Source organism: Microcebus murinus, chromosome 7 (genome assembly GCF_040939455.1).
Source record: "Microcebus murinus isolate Inina chromosome 7, M.murinus_Inina_mat1.0, whole genome shotgun sequence".
Lineage (NCBI taxonomy): Eukaryota > Metazoa > Chordata > Mammalia > Primates > Cheirogaleidae > Microcebus > Microcebus murinus.
This window is the reverse complement of record NC_134110.1, coordinates 34,815,537-34,835,775: the sequence shown is the minus strand read 5'-3', so window position 1 is coordinate 34,835,775 and position 20,239 is coordinate 34,815,537. Positions and strand designations below refer to the sequence as shown.

General features: G+C 49.0%; 1 protein-coding gene across 1 annotated transcript in view; it reads left to right on the top strand.

The window, feature by feature from the left end:
* Positions 1 to 20,239, top strand: part of TG (thyroglobulin) — a 240,320-nt gene that overhangs the window by 126,227 nt on the left and 93,854 nt on the right. Inside the window, exons 38-41 of the mRNA XM_076005003.1 lie at positions 3,042 to 3,261; positions 4,827 to 4,920; positions 7,226 to 7,385; positions 14,039 to 14,241. Coding sequence (XP_075861118.1) covers positions 3,042 to 3,261; positions 4,827 to 4,920; positions 7,226 to 7,385; positions 14,039 to 14,241 — 677 coding nt within the window. The remainder of the gene's footprint in view (positions 1 to 3,041; positions 3,262 to 4,826; positions 4,921 to 7,225; positions 7,386 to 14,038; positions 14,242 to 20,239) is intronic.

Below are 20,239 nucleotides of genomic sequence, written 5' to 3'. Positions count from 1 at the left end.
AGGTGTTGGCTACACCTGCTATCTTGTCTCCTAGAGCAGGGGTTGCAAATTTCCTCTGTAAAGAGCCAGATGATAAATATTTGTGGTTGTACAGCCCTATGTTTCTGTTACAACCACTTGACTGCCATTGCAGCATGAAAGCAGCAATAAACAATATGTCAACCAATAGACATGACTGTGTTCCAATAAAACTTTATTTACAAAACTAGGTAGCAGCTGGATTTGGCTCTATCCCATCTTAGAGCATTGACAGTTCTTCAGTGCTTTCTTGATGCCAGAGACATTCTTCTCTTCTGTCCCCTCCTCGACCTTAGCCTTCAGACCATGAGAGTGTCTCCCAGTCCTGGAAATGCTTTGATTCCTATGTGCTGAGATCTTAGCGCCTCAATCTCAAGTTTTATCTTCTATCTAGCTGGACACTTACATTATTTAGTCAACCTAGATAGATTTTAATAGTAAATGTCACCAATAGTATAGCTGATCTGTGTGATAGTTCTGCTGAGACGTATCTTAACATTGAGTTTTGAGTTCTGTAAAATAAATGAGACTGCTCGTCTACTGATTCAGTGTGACTAAAGTGCAATGTGAACTGCTCACTTCCAAAAGAAGGTGCGTGCACACATGCATCTACATAGATGCCAGCTTTCACACGGGCACTATGTGTTTCTAACTCATGTGGATAGCCACAGAGGTAGTCACATGGCCTAAATATATTCTGGAAAGAATCTACCATTTTTGCAAAAGAATTCAAAAGAGAGAACTTCACATCTAACATTTTTTCCGTGTTTGATTTCATTTCGTTTGGGAATGGTTGGGCAGCCTCTGGAGGGAAGAGGCCTGAATGCCGCCGTGCCTGGGAAAGCCGGCTTGCATTCCCTAGAAATTCCTTAGCCTCTGTGTTTGTTCTGGCTTCACTCCCGCCTTCGGGTGGTGCCACGTTCGTGAAATGTGGCCGTTTTCTGCATAGCAGAAGAGGGTTTTACCACTGCAACCGCCATGGCCCTAAGTGTTTGCCTGACACCCTTTGATTTGCCATTGTGACAGGAAATCTTGTGAGAAGGAACTGTGGGGGTGAGATCAGTCATGATTTGTGATGCAGGCCAGATTAAAAAACAGCAACTGTTTCTTCCCATCCTGAGTTTCCATTTTGAGTTCTAACTCAGATCCCAATGTTTCTGCAACAGAGCTGGTTTCATTTGCTCTTCCTTTTTTTCCCTGCCCCCCCCATTCTTTCCTTTTTTCCTTCTATTCATTCATTCATTCATGTGTTGAACTCCTGCCATTTGCCAGACACTGGGTTTGGAACATTGTAGGTATTGTTATTTATCCCTGATATTGCTATGTCGTAGGAGCTGCTATTGTTCCTATGCATAGGTGGGACAATTGAGGATCAGAAAGATCACAAAGTTTTTCCAATAAGTAGTTTTTCCATAACATGAAACACAGCTCTACTTGTCTTCCCAGACCATACATTGGTTCCACTGCGCCGTGCATCCCTGCAGTGACCTGGAAGTCATGAACAGACATTATACCTGGGTTTCTCAACCTCAGAACCTAGTGACATCTGGGGCCGGAGAATTCTTTGTTGTATGTGTGTGTGTCGGGGGTGGGTGGGTGGGGGGCTCGTGGGGGGTTGTTCTGCTTATGGTAGGATGTTTAGCAATATCCCTGGCCTCTCCCACCAGATGCCAGTAGCATGTCTCCCCCACTCTTGTGACAACCAAATATGTCTCCAGACATGGGCATATGACTCCTGGGGACACAATCACATCAAATTGAGAACTGCTACATTATACCAAGCTCTTGAGGAATGGGTGGATTTCTGCCTGTCTGCCTATCTGCCTGTGTGCTTCCTTTCTCCATACTCCTGTTTAGTCACTACTGTAACTTATATAATATATGTGTGTGTGTGTGTGTGTATATATATATATATATATAGAGAGAGAGAGAGAGAGAGAGAGAGATGCAGAGAAAGCAGAAAGGCTTTGTCTTTCAATCAGCTAAGTGTGCAGTTGAGCAGACCAAACCTACCTTTTAGAAATCATAAGAGACTTCTCACATAAATGTCTCTTCTAGAGTGTTTATTGCTTCCTTTGTGGAAGGCTTTAAGTCTTTTGGGGAATCAGACAGGCCTATCTCAAGTCCCTGAAAATGTCATTTGGCACTGAGCCCAGGCCCAACAAAAGTTTATTGAATCAATCAATAATTGACTCAATTATTCAATTCAATGAATGAATGAAAGGGATGAAGGTTGAGCGGGGAGGGCAGGCTGCACGTTCTTGGCCTTGAGCAAGTAGGAGGGAGGGACGTGCACGCAGCCAGGAGCACCTGAGACACAGAGAGGGGCAAAGCTCAGGGTGGGTTGAGAAAGGTGTGGCTTCGAATCCACATCACCTTGTGGTCCTGGCAGGCCTTGAGCCCCCACCCCTAAACCTATTTCCTTACCAGCAAACTACAAATATGGGTCTGCAATCCCTTATCTGCGATTCTGAAATTGAAAAGTTCTAAAAGTCAATTTCCTTTCCTAATTTTGCAGCAAACTCATTTGGTGGCAGATCTGACCCAAAGTGCCTAAAGAAATGATATGCTTTACTCATCCCTCTTAGTGTGAATACCATTTCACCACAGAGACGGTGGCTGATTGCTGTTTGGTGAAGGAGCCTGGCCCCAGCCTGCCCAGGAGGGTTGAATATTGTCGGCCACGTGCCCCTCTGTTCTTTCGAAAGGCTCAGAGTGCGGGGGGAGGGGCTGTGGGCCAGGGGGAGAGGCCCCTTGCAGAAAAATGCATATGTGGAAGGGATCCGTGCTGCACTGTGCACACATTTGGTGCCTGATAAAGATCAGCTGTCTTTGCTATTACTTCTTTTGTTTTCATTGAAAACTTGACTAGACTTAAGCTATGGGGTTCTCAGTGAGTTACTGACATTTTCAAGGGCAAAACACAGTGATTTTTCTCCCTTTTTGCTTAAAGCACATTTAGAATGTCAGTGGAGAGGGTACTCACTTCTGCCCCCACCCCGCACCCCCTTCCTTCCCCACAGGCACCCCTCTGATCAGCTATGAGGCATCTGCACCTTCCGTGTCTCTTGCCACCCATGGCCAGCTGCTGGGCAGATCCCAGGCCATCCAGCTGGGCACTTCATGGAAGCAAGTGGACCAGTTCTTTGGAGTTCCGTATGCCGCCCCACCCCTGGCAGACAGCCGCTTCCGGGCACCAGAGCCCTGGAACTGGACAGGCTCCTGGGATGCCAGCAAGCCAAGGTATGAGTGGAGTGGAATATGTTTAGTGAATGCCCAGAGAAGCTCTTTCCCATTCTAAACCATCAAAGTGAGTCTCAGTAGCAGAGGAGTGCATTCTGGTGTGAGCAACATACGAGGGTAAGGGATGTGTTAGTGAAGTGCTGTAACATACACTGCCGAATATCAGTAGCTTCACCCTCTTCCCTTCATGCGAAGTCCGTCTCATGATGCAGGAGCCTGTGTGCTCTGCTCCACGCAGGGATCCATGGAGCCAGGCCAAGCGAGGCTCTGAGTTCTTCCGAGGTCCCCTGGATGTTGATCTGGGAAGGAGAGGCTGTGGCGCAATCAGCAGGAGGTTCCCATGGCTGAGCCTGGAGGTGGGGTGCACACACCCCTTGTCCCAGGATTGCAGTGGCCAGGCTCAGCCTCCTGGCCACCTCTGACTTTAATGAAGCTGAGAAACTCAGCACTGAAGGAAAAGTCGATGAGCTAATGAAAAACAGTTTGAGGACTTTTTCCCCCACAATATTACAAGTGTTTTTTTAAAGCACCCATATCTTAATCTTCTTCTCTCATCAAAATTTTCAATTTTCTTTTCCATGCATGCACCACTTTAAATAGTAGGCATATCAAAGAAATCACTTTTGTTATTTTTTTCTAACTGAAGCATGCTCAGAGTACCTGTGAGAAGAGCACATGTTACTACTGCCCTTCTCCCCATCTGCTCCTCCCTCCCAGCTGGCATCTCGTGGCTCTGCTGTAGGCAGCTGCACCCTCCATGTGCATTACCACCCATGGCAGATGCTAAGCAGGTCCACAGGCCCATAGCCAGACAGAGTGGTGAGCTATGAGGCTCTTCAAATACTCCAGGAAAAGGATAGTGAGGGCTCAACCAGGACAGTGGCAGTAGGAAGGCAGAAAGACATGGCTGTCTGTTCTACCACTGGGAAACAAAAGGACAAATACGCATGAATTAGAACACCTTATCACGTTAGGATGTACCCATTTGTCAGATGAGGTGATCCAGTGACACACATCTTGAATAGAGAGTGATTGCAGAGTGGGGGTCACTGAAGCCCAGGGGGTGGGTGATATTCAAGTAGCATGTTGGGTGGCTGACCACCATGGTTAGGCATGGTCTCAGCTGTGGTCTCAGCTCTTATAGCAGGACATGCTCAAAGCAGCACCTTGGGACTCTGTACTGGTGTAGGATGCAGGTCAGACATCCCATCCAGAGAAAGGTCTACACACTGGAGCAAGGAAGGGCAATGGTCCCAAGAGGCTTCCATTGTCCTCTGCTTTATCCTGGGCCATTGGGTCAGCACTTTTCTCTCTGGGCCAGTGCATTGTCCCTGAGAAACATTTCGGCATAGGAAAGTGGCCAAAGAGCGAGGGGCACCCTGCTATTCCTTCCATGGTCTGGCCAATCCCATTTCTGGAAGCTGCCTGATTTCCACAGAGCTGGTGGAACACCAAGCCTTTGGAGTGGGTTGGTGGGCTCCGGCCATAGGCAACAGCTGCAGAGGGGGGATGGGGCATGTTCCCTTACCTGTTTCTCCTAGAAGTCACACAGTCTGTATCTGCAGGGCCAGCTGCTGGCAGCCGGGCATCCTAACACCCACGTCTCCGGAAATCAGCGAAGACTGCCTGTATCTCAACGTGTTTGTCCCTCAGAGCGTGGTGAGTTCCAAAGCACTTGCTGTGTCTGCCCTGAGAAGTCTCCCCTTGGAAATCCACTGCCCCTAGCACCAGCACTGTCCGCTCACCTCCCGGGGCCCATGGAGCCTGTGCCCCCCAGTGCTGCCTATGGCTGGCTCTGAGCTTCGCTGAGGCCGGATGGCAGGGAATGAGCAGCGGGGCCTCCTGCTTCCTACGTGGCCCCATCTGCTCCTGCTCACATCCTCACCCACCGCACCACCCGGGGCGGATAGCGCCTCAGTCGTTCTAAGGTGCTGTGGCAGGCGCGGCACTGTTCTGGGAGGGGCACAGCTGTGAACCAGAGCCCTCGTGAGCCTTATGTGTTAGAGAGAGGGGCAGAAATAAGTAGATAAGCAGTAAATATTGACTAATTACAGTATTAATAAGCACTGTGATGAAAAATAAGCAGGGCAAGGAGACACCAAGTGACAGGAGGTGTCAGCAGGGGACCAGGAGGTGACACTTGCACAGGGGCGTGGAGGAAGGAGGGTGTTGAGCCATGCAGCTACACAGGGTTGGGATGAAGGCCGCAGCCCCAATTGCTATGGGCTGGGCGGGGGAGCCCAATTCAATGAGTCTGCCGGTGAGGAAACGGGGTGCTCTCCTTGGAAAGGCCCCTCCAGAAGCATTTCTCTGGAGCTTTCCTTGTGGACGCTTGTTTGAGGCAGAAGAGCCGTGAGGGTTTGGACTTTGACCTTAAATCCAGTTGTGCCTGTTTGAAGGCCTGTGACTGCCTGAGTAGTTGCCAGATCCTGGTGTTGAGTGTGTGGGTCTGCTGTTTAGGGGCAAGGGTCAGAGCTCCCCAGGAGAGAAAGAGGAAATGGTGGGCTTGTCTTCCAAGACCACCAGGGTGGCTACGTAGTAGAAAGGAGAGCATCATTGGCAGTATCAGTTTGTAAATTGGGAAGAGCCCGTCTCTGTTGTGTACCCCCTGGTGCTTTCTCCTCCAATAGGGAAAGAGGAGGTGGGGTTTGTTATGCCGAATAGGGTTCCTATTACACAATAGAGTCATACATATTCAGCAGGTTTGAAGGGAAAGCCATACATATTTATGAGGGGACTCTAGCTCATGCACAATTGGTAAATATGTATGTAACATACGTCCTGTGTTCAGTTTGGGGTGGGGCTTAGTCATTAAAATGAGGTAGATTTTGTCTGTTTATATGGAAAGATGAACTAGAGGGCACACAGACAGTTTGTGTGCAGTCTCTATAATCTGGCTGAAACTGGTTTAGGGTCTGCAGGCCGGTCCTTTGTCTAATCAGAGCTGTAGGGGTCTGGGCTATAAACTAATGACAGAAGGAGGCTGGTCATTTTCCTCTTAGCTCCTGTTGTTAGATGGTTTAGCAAGAGTGTGGTTTTCCTTGTAGCCATAGGAATTTAGAAAGTTGCCATGCCAGCTGAGCCCTGAACCCTCAACCCGTAAGCAACTTTTGCTTCCTTAACTTTAGGGTCCGTGGTCTGTCTTGGTTGATAAAAGGGCTTCTATTTTGATCTCTCAGATCACAAGTTTTTAGGAAACATGAATTTCTGAAGATGCGGACCTAGTCGGTGTAGAGGGGTCCGATCCCATGGCAGGTGTGACAAGCCTACCTCTTCCTGGTCCCCAGGCTACTAGCAGTGAGAGTGACTGCACTTCTGAGGTTTAGCCCCAGGTCTGCAGTGAACTGCCATCCCTGCCACTTGCTTACCCTGCAATGTGGGCTCAGTGTCTCCACCTTCTGTGAGCCTCAGTGTCCTTATCTGTAAAATGGGACTTGACAGTTTGCTCAGGCTGCCATAGCAAAGCACGGCAGGCTGGCTGGCTTAAACACAGGAATTCATTTTCTCACAATTCTAGAGACGGGTTCAAGGTTAAGGTGTCAGCAGGCTGGTTCCCTCCCAGGCCTCTCTCGTTGACTTGTAGATGGCCATCTTCTCCTCCCTGTGTCTTCATGTGGTCTTCCCTCTGCACTTGCCTATTCCCGGGTCTCCCCTTCTTATAAGGACACCAGTCCTGTTGGACTAAGGCCCCCACTTATGGCCTCACCTTACCCTCATTATCTTGTTAGACCCTATCTCCAGAGACATTCACATTCTGCGGTCCTGGGGGCTAGGACTTGAACGTATGTATGAGGGGGCACAGCTCAGCTCATTGCCAGGGGCTAGGTGTGCCCACAGGGCAGAGTGGACAGGGGGAACCGGAGTAAGACCCGGAATCTGGCTCCTAGTGTGGGATCGGCCTCACCAAGCTCTTGCGGGTGAAAACGGGCATCATTTCCTCTAGCCATGTTCCTCCCACCCGCAGGCCCCCAACGCGTCGGTGCTGGTGTTCTTCCACAACACCGTGGAGGGGGAAGGGAGCGCAGCACAGTTGGCTGTCGACGGCTCTGTCCTGGCTGCTGTTGGTGACCTCATCGTGGTCACTGCCGGCTACCGAGTGGGTGCCTTCGGCTTCCTGAGTTCCGGTGAGTTGCTGACCCCTGAGCCAAGGCTCGGCCCCTTCTTCCTGAAGCCCCAACCCCTCACTGCCCCTGCCCCTCCTCCAGCACGGCTAGGCACACAGTGGAGACTCCAGCATATTCTGAGACCCTCCATGGATGCTGACCCCTGTAGACGAGAACAAAGGTTGCCACTTATTGAGAACTTACTGTGTGTCTGAGGCTGTTCCAAGTACAGCTATGGGTGTTAGCTTGTGTGTGTACATGTGTGCATATGTACACACGTGTGTGTGCATGTGTGTGTTGAAGAGGAAATTGAGGCCCAAGGAGGGTAGAAACTGGCTCAAGGTCATACAGTTAGGAAATAGCGGGGCCAGGATTCACCAGGGCTGGACTTGCCCTGGACAAGCTCCAAGAGTGGGCTTTTGCTCTCCTGCCCATGGGGAAGCATCTGCCTTGGAGTGAGGGCCGTATACGTTGTGACTTCCACCTCCTTTAATTCTGGCCTCACTCGTGAACATTGTCCTGTCCCTACCCAGGCACAGCCCTGTTTATCACCCTGGCTGTGCCTCCATTCTCCCCACTGACCACCGGGGCAGAACTGAGCCCTGGACCGACCCCAGCATCCCCCACCCATGTCTTCCCCTCCATCTCCAGGCGACACCAGGGGTAGCGGAGGTGTCAGGCCTCAGTGGCAAAGGGTGCCACTGGCCTTGGAACTCGAAGAGCCACAGGCCAGCTCTGCCACTTGTTGGCTGTGGGATCTCAGACAAAGCCCTCCTTTTCTCTGAGTATCAGTTTTCCCCTCTGGAAAATGGGAGAAATTCTACCCAACTCTGTAGTCACTGTGTGTTCCGGTGAGGGGATACCTGGGAAGGGCGTTAGAGACTGTGGTATATTGTACATGCCCTCGAGGATGGGGGCTGAACTTCATCACTGTTTAAAAGGGTCTCATTGAGGACCTGGAATGTTTTACATGCTGAGTAGGGGTGGGCAGGTGGGAGAGATCTACAGTGGACTGGGCTGTCTGGAGGGTAGCAGGTTTCCAGAGGGGCTGAGTGACCACATGGCATGAGGCCTTGGGTGCCGCAAGGAAGATTTTAGGCCTGGACCACAAACGAGAAGATATCAGGCTTGGGAAACAGGCAAGAAGTTAGGGCAAAATGCAACCAGATGCCAAGTGGGAGTCAGGGATGATGAACACATTTCAGATTTTCCCTTAGAGGTAGTGGGGTCAGCTGGGAATCCAAGAGTGGATACAGCTTCTCCCTTCCTGGCCCCCGTTCTCTGTCTGGGAGACTCTGGGTCCCTCACTGGACCTTTCCAAATCCCAGTTTTCTCACTAGTAAAACGGGGAAAATTATCCCCACCCTCCTTCACATGTATGTGGTGTTGAGACAGGAATATGCTGACTGGGGTTTTATGGAAGCTTTTTAGAGAGTATAGATAATTATTCACATGTGCGTTTATTTTTTTTTAATGAGAGAAAACTCTTTGCCTGGGTTTTCTTTGCTCTTTTTGAATACAGCACTGGCAACGATTTGTTAAGTCAGTGCCCCTTTCTCTGCAGAGGTGGGTGACACTCAGGACGGGTCCTGCTGGCGGTCCTGTGGAGCTCTCCCCAGACATGGCTGACTTTCTGGCTTAGAGCATTTCTAGACAGAAGAGAGAGACTTTCCATATGTTGTCTGTCGCTGAGTGGGTGGAGGGTTTTGATTTCACGGAGTGCAATCTCATTGCAAATTCCTGTGTTTCTGGAGAGGCAAACTCATTTTGGTTGCTGGCAGGGGCAGCCTGCGGGGAGGTGACGCAAGCTCCCACTCAGCCCCACTCCTTCCTGACTGGCACCAATGCTGCCTGTTCATTTCGCTCAAGGAAAACTGTCAGCAAGAGAGAAGGAAGAGTACACTGAGGGAGCGCCTCTCCTTACCAGATCTTTCTCCTGGACGCCCCACTTGGCTCTCACAGAGCCGCGAGGCCGGCAGCAGGGCCATTTCACAGATGAGACAGCGAGGCTCAGTGGGACTTTATCACCCACGGTCACACGTGGCAGCCTGGGCGCCAAACTCTCTTGGTTGAACAATAACAAGAAATATGTATTGCAGCTTGCTCCCTGCGAAGTCTAGAAATGCTCTTTGATGCCTTGTTCCTCAGCTACACAGAGCAGGGCCGGTCTTTTGTGCTTATTTAGCCACAGGCCATTTTCTTTGCTTTGTTTAGGAGCCCTATAGCCCATCCTGCATTCCCAAAGAGCTTTTGGGTCTTTTGCATCTCACCTCCCTGCATTTCACCCTGAGAGGGGAGCAAAATGTTAGTGTCCTCATCGATGGGTCAGGAAACTGAGGCACAGAGACAGGACACTGGGCAGAGGGCCAGCAGAGCCATGATAGGGACGCAGGCCTCCTGGCTGCAGAGGATCTGGTTCCTGCTCACCTCACCCAATGCTTGGTGACCAGTCTCTGCAGAGCAGCGCTTGAAACAGGTGCTCACCTTCCCAAAAAGAAAGGAGCAGACCCCTGGCCTCTGTTAATCCCCCCCAGTAAACCTGCGGCACAGACACATCATCCATCCCTTTTTCCACTTAAAAAAGCGATCAGTAGATTTTACTATTTGGAGCTTGCTTAAGTTTACAGAAAAATTGAGCAGAAAGTACAGAGAGTTCCCCAAAATTGTCTCTCCCCTGCTCTCAGTTTCCCCTGTTGTTATTAACACCATGCCCTGGGTAGGCACATTTGTTACCCTTCATGAACCAGTAGGGATATTTTATTATTCACTGACATCCACAGTTTACATTAGGGCTCGTGCTCTGTGTTGTGCATTCTCTGGGTCTTGCCAAATGTGTGGCATCCCCCATCCATGTCCACTGCGGTATCATACAGCAGAGTTTTATTGCCTTACAACTTCCTCGTGCTTCTCCTATTCATTGCTTTCTTTTTCCATTTTAAACAGTTGCAAACTGCAGTCCAGGACACAGGTCTGGAAAGAGCTGGTCGTGCTGAGTGCCGGCTCAGCCTGGGGTGCTGAGACAGCGCAGCTTTGCATCTGAGCAGGACAGGGGCCGAGAGCTGCTCTGTCGCTCTGTGAGGCCGGGGGCTCTGGGCAGTTCCTCCCCTCCGCATCCCACTGCAGGCTGCCCAGGGGTCAGCAGAAGTAGGCGACATGCGTAGGGCAGCTTCCATGAGCTGCAGCATGTGAAAGACAAGCACCAGGACCTTGCCTGGCACCTAGCAGGGCTCACACGTGTCAATCCTTCTTTCTTCCCCCAGACGGGCTCTTTCAAGGCAGGGCTGTGTTTCATCTTTTTTCGGCCCAACATCTGGCCAGTCGTGGGCACGCAACTGCCTCTTACTGGCAGCTGCAGCCGCCTAGTCAGGCAGAGTAGCTGCTGTGTGCGTCCTCTCGCCACATCATGTGCTGCAGCAGCTGCTGGTGTGTTCCAGAGAGAAGACGGTCCCCGAGAGCCCCGTGCTCCAGGGGCTCTTTTCAAAAGAGATGGGAGAAAGATGGAAACAGAAGCCCGTGCCCGCCCTGAGGCCGACTAGACAAACTTAGCTCTCTGTTGAGGAAAGGCAAGCCCAGCCCAGTATGTAAAGACAACCTCAGCTCCTGTTGAAATGAGCTGTTGGAATAATGTCCCCGGGGAGGCCATTTCCCTAAGCCTGAGTTCCACAGGCGGGATAGACCCCAGGGGCATCTGGTACTCTGTGTGTGTGTGTGTGTGTGTGTGTGTGTGTGTGTGCATGTGTGTACATCCTAGATGGCCCTCTGTCTGGCAGAGCAATGCAGTGAGGGGAGCTGGGAGCAAGGGATGGAGGGTGGACAAGGCGCTTGCTCTCGGGCCCTCCACAGGGCATAGGAGTGGAGGAAGTGTGCTTTGGCCAGGGAGCCAGACAGAAGTCCTGGCTGCCAAGGGTGACCATGCAGTGCATGACATCATTGTCCCTGAGACATTCAGAGGCTTGTGGAGAGGGTGTGCTGTCCTTCCTAATCAAAAAGTCAGGCATGGAATGTGGCCCCAGCAGGTACCTGTCACAGGGGCTATTCCTGCTACTAAAGACAAAACAGGCATCAGTGAGATGTTGGGGCCTAAACATGTTCTATTTTATTAAAAAGCTAATCTTTGATAGCACTTCATGCCAGGATCTAATCTGTTCCCCTTTGCAAATATTAGCTAATTTATTCATCATAACAACCTAAAGAGGTAGATGCTATTATCATCCCCATTTTACGGATAAGGAAAACCAAAGCACACAGACGTAAGTAACTTGTACAGGGCCCCACATGGCTAGTCAGTGGTGGAGCCGGGACTGCAGCCAGCTGGTTTGGCCCCATAGTGGCGATGCTATGCCATGCTGCCTCTTATCCATGTCCTTTGACAAGACCTGGTTGAGGACCTACCATGAGCCTAGAACTATGCTAAGGGGCTTTTGCCAAGGTTTGGGGGGGGAATTGAATGTGTGCTGGCTGGTCCTGATCCAGGGGAGTAGGAACCTGGAGGGGGGGCAGGGCAGATCAGGGTGGGCAGGGTGGGGGGGACAAGTGTTATCACAAGTCCAGAGATTTCCATTCACACCATCTCCCCAGCAAGCTGTAGCCCCTGGGCAGCCCAGAGCAGCCCTCTCCTGTCCTGCCCCCTAGTGCGAAGCCTTCATGCATGTTAATCTGCCGTGCAGCGTGTGCCTGTGGCCAGACTGAGCGAGGTGGGACGTGAGGGGCCCTGATCATGAGGGCTGGGGCTGAGCCACAGCAGACTGCAGCAGCGTGGACGTAACACGGTGGGCAGCCTCTGGGCAGTGACGGGGACCCCGACTGATCAGACAGGCTCGGCACATCTTAGTGGGTCTGAACAGCCAGGAGGACGTTCAGGCTTGACACACTGGCAATGAGGCAGTTATGAAGGCTCTTTGAGCAGAGAAAGTTCCAGAAATAGAGCAATTACATTTTTTAATGTGCATCACTGATTTTTCAGCAAATGTTTGTTGAATTGGATTGAATGTTGGTTGTGAATTGGGATTTGAGTCCCAACTTGATCTCAAATTTACTTCTTGCATCTAAACAAACTCTTTCCTCCTTAAGTTTTAATTTCTTCACCAGTAAACGAAAGGGTTGAACTAGACTTCTCAGACTATACTTGCTTGCTAACTGCCTTCTGAGTGAGTGCCTGAGGCTGTGTGCCGCAGGGCAGCACCTAGCACGGTGCCCGGCCCCAGCCGGAGCCCAGTTAGCACTGGTTTGGTGAGGGGCCCTGGAGCACACCCTCACCTCTGACCTCCCAGGAGTGTGACCCCAGAGGTCAGCACTGGCCCTGCTCGTGTAGCGGGGAGCTAAGCTGATATATGGGAAGTGAGAGTCAGGAACGTCCCTCCTTCCCCATCCTCACTGGAAATGCAGGGCACGGATGGCACCTCCCAGATTTGCAGGATTTGGTCCTGCTTGGTCAACACCCTGCTTTCCGGGGCTCCCTGAGACCTTGGGGGAAACAAACATGTTCATCCTAACAAATGGAACAAATGTGCAATCCAGAAAAGTTCACAGCAGGGACTATGTCCTACCAATGGCTTCACCAACCCCCAGAACATGAAACACATTTGAAGACATTCTGAATGTCTCCCCAGCTGGGAGAATAATTTGTACTATTATTCACCTGAGCTGGTGTTCTCTTCAGCTTTGTGAATACTAGATTGGAGAATCAAGATGCAAGATTTTTTTCTTTTTTTTTTTTTTTCTATTTGAGAAGATGGGGTCTAGTCAGTAGTTTCTCACTGGATACTGAATTCTGTTACTCACAACTCTGGTGCCTTGTGGGGAAATGTGAGGGGCTGGAGCTCTGGGAGTGGCCTCAGCTGCCCACGGACCTGCACTTGACCGTCATCAGCGTGTAGGTGTCATGGAAGCTGCGAAATCTGTTTCTTAGGGCAAGGTCGGAAAAGAAGGGTGAGAACCTCAGTCGGACAAGAATGCGGTTTAGTGATTCAAGGTTTTATAAAACAGGACAAGTTAGCAGAATAGCTTGCCAAGGAGCATCCACTGAATTTACAAGATGACCAGAAGGGTGTGGGCATGTAGTGTCCTGAAAAGCTAAGGAGAAGAGCGTGTTTTTGCTATACTTCTTTGTGTCTGAATCATTTCATTAAAAAAAAAAATAGTGTTAGGTTTTCGATGAATGTTTATTGACTTCCATGAAAAAAGAAAGGGATCAGTTGAGTTGCATGATATTAAAGACACAGAAGACAAAGCAGGGGGAGGATGGGATCCAGAGCCCCAGCCTGGCCTGGCCACTGTCTGGGACAGCCACCTGCCACAGAGTCCAAGCTGTGGGGCAGGGAGATCACCTTTTTCCCGGGGACCAGCTGAGCTGGTGGTGGAGCTGCACATGCCTTGCCTCTAATCTGAGCAACTGCCCCGTCTAATGATGCCGGTACCCAGGGAGGTGAAGGGACATGTCCAAGGTCTCCTAGCTGGCAAAGGCTGATGCTAGAATTCAAGCCTAGGTGTGTCTGATTTCAAAGCCCATGTTCTTCCCACTGTCCCTCACTATATTTGGAACCCATGGTCCTGACCTGTGGGACAAGAGCCCAGGTCCCCTGGAGGAGCCACGTGTCTGGCATAGATAGCACCATGAGTGTTAAATCCAAGGTTGCAAAATCACAAAGGGTAAACGGCTTTCCTCTTTTCTGAAGGGTCGGGAGAGGTCAGTGGCAACTGGGGGCTGCTGGACCAGGTGGCGGCTCTGACCTGGGTGCAGAATCACATCAGAGTGTTCGGCGGGGACCCTCGACGTGTGTGCCTGGCGGCAGACCGTGGCGGCGCTGACGTGGCCAGCATCCACCTTCTCACGGCCAGAGCCACCAACGCCAGACTCTTCCGGAGGGCTGCGCTGATGGTGAGTCTCCGGCTCTCTCTTCAGTCTTACTGCAGATGCCGGTGGGCAGGTGGTTCTCCCCGGATGGTTTCAGTTGCTTGGATTTTTCTTGCCCTTAGTCCCGAGTATGAATCCTGCTTATCCTTCCATGCACGTGTGACTGCAGGGTGCTGCAGGGCTCCCTGAATACTTTCCACTCATGCCAAATTCTAGGTGGTGAAGCGTTTAGTTTCCAGGCAGTGCCTTGTTGGGGTTCAGTGGTCTAAACCAGCCATTACCTCCCTTGTCAATGAATGGTAGCTAAGAAGAGAAGTCACTTCTCATGATTCTACTGGATGGTCTGAAGTGATTATGGTGATGGCGATGACGATAAATGATGTTGATGATCACAATAATTAGGATGATATAATGATGTTGTTGATGATGATGATGATGCAAGGAATAACCTGGTTGGCCACAGCATAAGCCCTGATGTCTGCTGTTCTGCTATTAATTTGTTCCTAATGTGGTACACCCAATTAGTGCCAGGTGTGCTGTGCTAGGTGCTGGGAATGCCATGATAAATAATACATGTCCAAGTTCTTAGGGAGCTTGTAGTTACTGAGGGTGGGGGACAAACACTTAAAGCCGATATTTAAAAGAGGATCTTTGGGTGGTCCAAAGGGAAAACCCAACCGAGCACAGGGGACGGAGCGAGTGTGGAAGAACACATCCCTGCAGAGGGAATGTCTGAGCTAAATGCTGAAGGCTGTGCAGGTGTTGAACTACAGGCAGAGTCCTGGCAGCAGGGAGAGTGTGGAGGACAGAGCCCTGGTAGGCAGCAGCGTGGAGGCAGACAGGGGCCAGACCACCCTGAACAGCTTGGGTTTTATCCTGAGTGCCTGGGGAGCCTTCAAAGGGGCTTGTTTGTTTGTTTGCTTGTTTGTTTCTTTTTATCATTTTAACTATTTTAAAGTGTCCAGTTCAGTGGCATTAAGTATGTTCCCAATGTTGTGTGAGAATCACCATTATCCATCACCAGAACAGAAATTCTGTACTCGTAAAACACTAACTCCCCACCCCCCATCCCCTCAGCCCCTGGTGACCTCTATTCTACCTTCTGTCTTTAGGAATCCACCTGTTCTAGGTACCTCACACCAGTGGAATCATACAAGATTTGTCATTTTGGGTCTGGCTTATTTCACTTAGACTAAAATCTTCAAGGTTCCTCCATGCTGTAGCATGTATCAGGATTTCTTTCCTTTTTATGGCTGAATAGTATTCCATTGTACAGATAGACCACATTTTATTCATCCAGTCATCTGCTGATGGACGCTGGGTTCTACGCTCTTGTATTGTGAGCAGTGCCGCTGTGAACACTGGTGTGCCATCTAACATTTTTAAGCAGGTGGGAAACTTGCTTAGAGCAGCTCTCTAGGAAGACCTCTCTTAGGGTGGGTTGGAGCATGGAGTTAAGAGGGACAACACTGAGGGCAGAGAAAGAGATTAGGGTACTATGAAGTCCCCCATGGAGAACCACTGAGACCCGCACCATCGGCTGGAGCCCCCATCGTCGACCTGCTAGCAATTCTAAGACCACATGACTGCACCTCAGCCTTGCCCAGCCTTCCTGGGATCCAAACCCTTGATCGTAGGACAGCAGAAGTGCCATAGTGTAGGGCTTTAGGAATAACGGATGCTAGATGGTGTTGTCACCATTCCCAACAGAAAGCAGTGACACCCGTCACTCCATCTCTCTCCGTCAGCCGCAGGGGCCTTTCTAGTTCCTTGGAGTCCACGCTCTGTTCTGCCTCCTGCAGGCAGTGACCTTTGTGTGGAGCACTTTTCTCCCAGCCCCCACTTCGCCTGCCCTTCTTGTCCTTTAGGAAAGCCTTCCTGGCTTTTCAGCCTAGAACACGGCCCCCTGTCTATGGCTTGTGCTGCTTGTACTTCTGCATGGTGTTCCCCACGAATTCCATCAGCAAGTACTCGCTCTGAGGGCCAAGGCTGCCCCTCACAGGCTGTGAGCTCCAGCAGAGCGGGGCGTGTGCCTGGCTCTCCGCGGGGCCCCGGGCACCCACACGGCACGTCCCGCAGTGAGTGGATGCTCCATAATTAATATGGCGGCAGCGAGCAGATGGCTGGGGGAGTGTTCAGATGTTGTTCTTGGGGCCCGGGACCCACAGGCTGCTTCAGTTCCCTCCCTCCACCTCTTCCTCGTGTTTCTTGTCCTCTCATTCGAATTTTCTTCGTGCTGTCCCTCTAAAGTGGGTCCATCTCAGTGGCAGGACAGTCGAGCCCACACACCTTTCAATTCCTGGTGTTGGAAATAGATTATCCTGCTTTGGGTTGATCCTAGAGGGATTTCTCCAGGGCTCTCTCAGAAACCAGACACTCACTAGGACCCAGAAGATGCTCAAAGTACCTTCTAATAGGCCTAGAAGACAGATTTTTCTTTTTGAGGGTTTAGGTGTTTGGGGAATTTCAAAAACTAATCTGTTTTAACAAATGGCAGCGTATTTAAAAATAAACCCTCCCGTCTGTTTTAGTCATTTGGAAGCAGATTTTACAACTGCTCCCAGCAGTCTTTGGGATGCATGTGAAATTATTTGGAATCAAGAGAACTAAAATACTTCAATATATTAGCAGTTCTTAAATGTGTTCTTTACCAACAGATGTTTGGGGGAATGCATGTGAGTTGGAAATTTATTCTTGGATAAAATCTTAAGTCTCTCTGCAAATCTTGGGTCCAGAACTGTTGGAACATTGGCCAAGAGAAACTCTGGTGATGATAATTAATAATCTATTATCGTTTAGCATACTGGAGACCACAAAGCACTTTCAATATCTCATCTCGCAGATTCTTCACATTGATTGGCATGGGGTCTTTATTTTATTTTCAATCTAGAGATAAAAAATCTGAGGCACAGAGAAGTTCAGTGACCTGACAAAGAACACACAGCAAAGGGGCCCTGCATTAGAGCCTAGAATGTCAAGCCAACTCCTGTGTCTTCCCACTCTTTATGAGGTTGCTGTTCTAGGAACTCGGGACTCGATTAGGGTCTCAAGGTGTAAGAGAAAGAGCCTAAGGCTAGGATCAGATAGGCCTGCATTAAGATCTTGGTTTTGGAGGAAACCTTTTATCTTGCATTCTTCACCTATAAAATCAAATCAGTATGATTAATTCTATCTCCCAAGGTCTCAAGATGCTGTCATGACATAAAGGTTGCAAAGTGTCCTGCACAACATGCAAACTCAAGACATCCAAGTCCCCCCTTCCCTTGCCAAAGGAAGGGAACTCCAAGCAAACTCAAGTCCCAGGACTTTTCATCTGTCCTGGGGCCAGGTCAGAGGAGGAAGGGAGGCTTCTTGCCAACATGCATTCTGTGGTTCTGCACCTGGACAGTTTTAAGAGAAGACAGAGGAGGTCAGGTCCTCTGTGGTATGATTTTTAGGACTCAGAAAAAAATTTCCCTTTCTGTCCTATGACATGGCCCCAATTCTGCATTCCTCAGGGGGATTCCTAGCCTCATGAATTGGCCTTAAGCTAAACTTTCCAATCTCCTTTCTTCCTCCCCTCCTGCATGAACCCCGCATGAATCCCATACTCCAGGCTCACCAGCTACTCCCTCCCTCCCTTCCTAGGAAATGCCATGCCTTCTTCTAGGCCCTTCCATCTCTCTTCTGTGGTCAGCATGTCTAGTATCCACCATGAAAGTTGCTCCCATCCTTTGGCTCAGCTGAGAGGAGCCTCCAAGCCTTTCCTCACCTCTCAAAACAGAAAGAATCTCACCTTAGTAAAAAGGCTTCTATTTAGCATTTTTTAGAAATCTTGTCTTATTTTACATGCATACAACTTTTCTAACATCTCTTATTCAAATTCTATGGTGGTTTGGGCCCTGAGTACAGTTTTCTATTGTTTGTAGAGATAGGGTCTCACTCTATGGCCCAGGCTGGAGTACAGTGGCATGATCATGGCTCACTTCAGTCTCAAACTCCTGGGCCTCAGCTTCCTGCCTCAGCTTCCCCAATAGCTGGGACTGCAGGTACATATCACCACACCTAGTGAATTTTTTATCTTTACTTTTTTGTAGAGATGGGGGTCTCACTATGTTGCCCAGGCTGGTCTTGAACTCCTGGCCTCAAGCAATCCTCCTGCCTCAGCCTCCCGAAGTGCTGGGTTTACAGGCTTGAGCCACCATGCCTGGCCTGGTTTCTATTATTTTTTGAGACATATCTCCTAGTGTGAACACCCTCCCCATATTTTCTAGTTCATACATACTGGCATAGGGAAATCAGTTGATTCAACAATTTGCTGAGCTCTCTCATCATGTCTAATGGTTTCATTGGGTTTTCTTTGAAGTTACCTCATCACTTGCAAATAATAGCAGGTTTATTTCTGTACCTGTTGGAGCAAAATGCTCAGCTGCTGTAACAAGGAAACCTATCACTAAAGCAGCTTAGAGAATAAATAAATTCATTTTTTTTTTCTCTTTGTCTTTTTCATATCATTCCCCAAGGTGAGCAGGCCAGGTGTCTCTTGACCACTGGATCCTAGTTTATTCTAGGTGTTTCTCTGCCATCCCTCGGGGGCTTGTCCTCATCTGCAGGGTTGAGTCTGGGCTGCTGGGGTTCCAGAAAGCAGGGAGAGGAGGGAGAGGGTGGAGGGCTACCCACCACTGGCTTAGGGCTTTGCTGGGAAGGGTACACTCCATCTTGCCGGCACAGTGACAAGTGGAGCTGCGTTTGATTTGCTCTTGTTCTCTTTCTTTGTCTTTCTTGATCATGCTTATTCATGTTTTTTATCTGTCACATTAATCTCACCATTTACACAATTGTTTTTCTTTTTAAAATTTTCTCTATGGCCATATTTTAAAAATGCTATTTCACTAATGTCTGCTCTTATCATTATCTTCTTCCTTCTTGTGCCCTTGACCACCTGTTGTTCTTTCAGCTTCTTCAGCTGAAAGCTGACCACATTGCTTTCATTCTTTGTTTTCTGATCAATGTATTTCAAACAATAAATTCTCCTCTTACTATTTTATTAGCTCTGCTCCAGAAATTTTGAAAAGTAGAAATATGTAATTTATTTTTTCTTGCATTATTCTTAACCCAAGGATTTTCTTTTAGATTTTATTAGATAGATCCTTAGAATTTTTATCCTTTTACAATTTGATTTCCAATTGTATTGCATTATTATCATAGAGCGTGAACTGGAAGATGCTGACTCTGAAATTTATTAGAACTTTCTCGGTGACTTAATGGATTTTCCATTTATTGTCAGGAAAGTTATATAGTGTTATCAGAATCTATCTACCTATCTATTTATATACTTATCTTTTCTTAGTGTGATCAGTTTCTGAGATTTTTGTATTAAAATCTCCAAATAAAATTATCGATATATCTATTGGTTCCTATAATAGTTACTTAATATATTTTGAAACCATATCATTCTCTTAAGAGGTGCAATCAGTTTTAATGTATTGTTCCTTTTGCAACGTCTTTGCTCTTCTGTAATTTATTTTCATCTAAATTCCATTTTGTCTCAAAAGGCAGCACCGATTTCCCTATTGTTTATTTTTGCATGAAAAATTTTCCACCCCTTTATTTTCAAACTCTCTTCTTCTTTCCTTTTAAGTATGTATCAAGTAGACAATGCAAGGCTTGAATTTTAAAAATCCACCCTCTAGATGGATCTTTGAAACATATTAATGAGATGGTATCACACCCCTACTGGAACCCTCCCAATGGCCCCCCATTTCTCCTAGTAAGACTGTGAGCCCCTCCCTCTCCCCTCCGGGGCCCTGCAGGACCTGCCTGCCTCCCTCTTCCCCTAGCTCACTCAGCCCAGCCACCTGCCCTTCTTTTAGTTCCCTCAGCAGGTAGCCCTGTCCTGCACACAGGAATGGCCCTGCTATTCCTACTGCCTTCATTCGCTTCTTAAGTCTTTGTGTGGCTGTCTGCTGCTCACCTTTCAGGCCTCAGCTCAAATGTTGCCTCCTAAGAAGATTTTCCTAAGCAGGGTTCTAAAGATCACCTC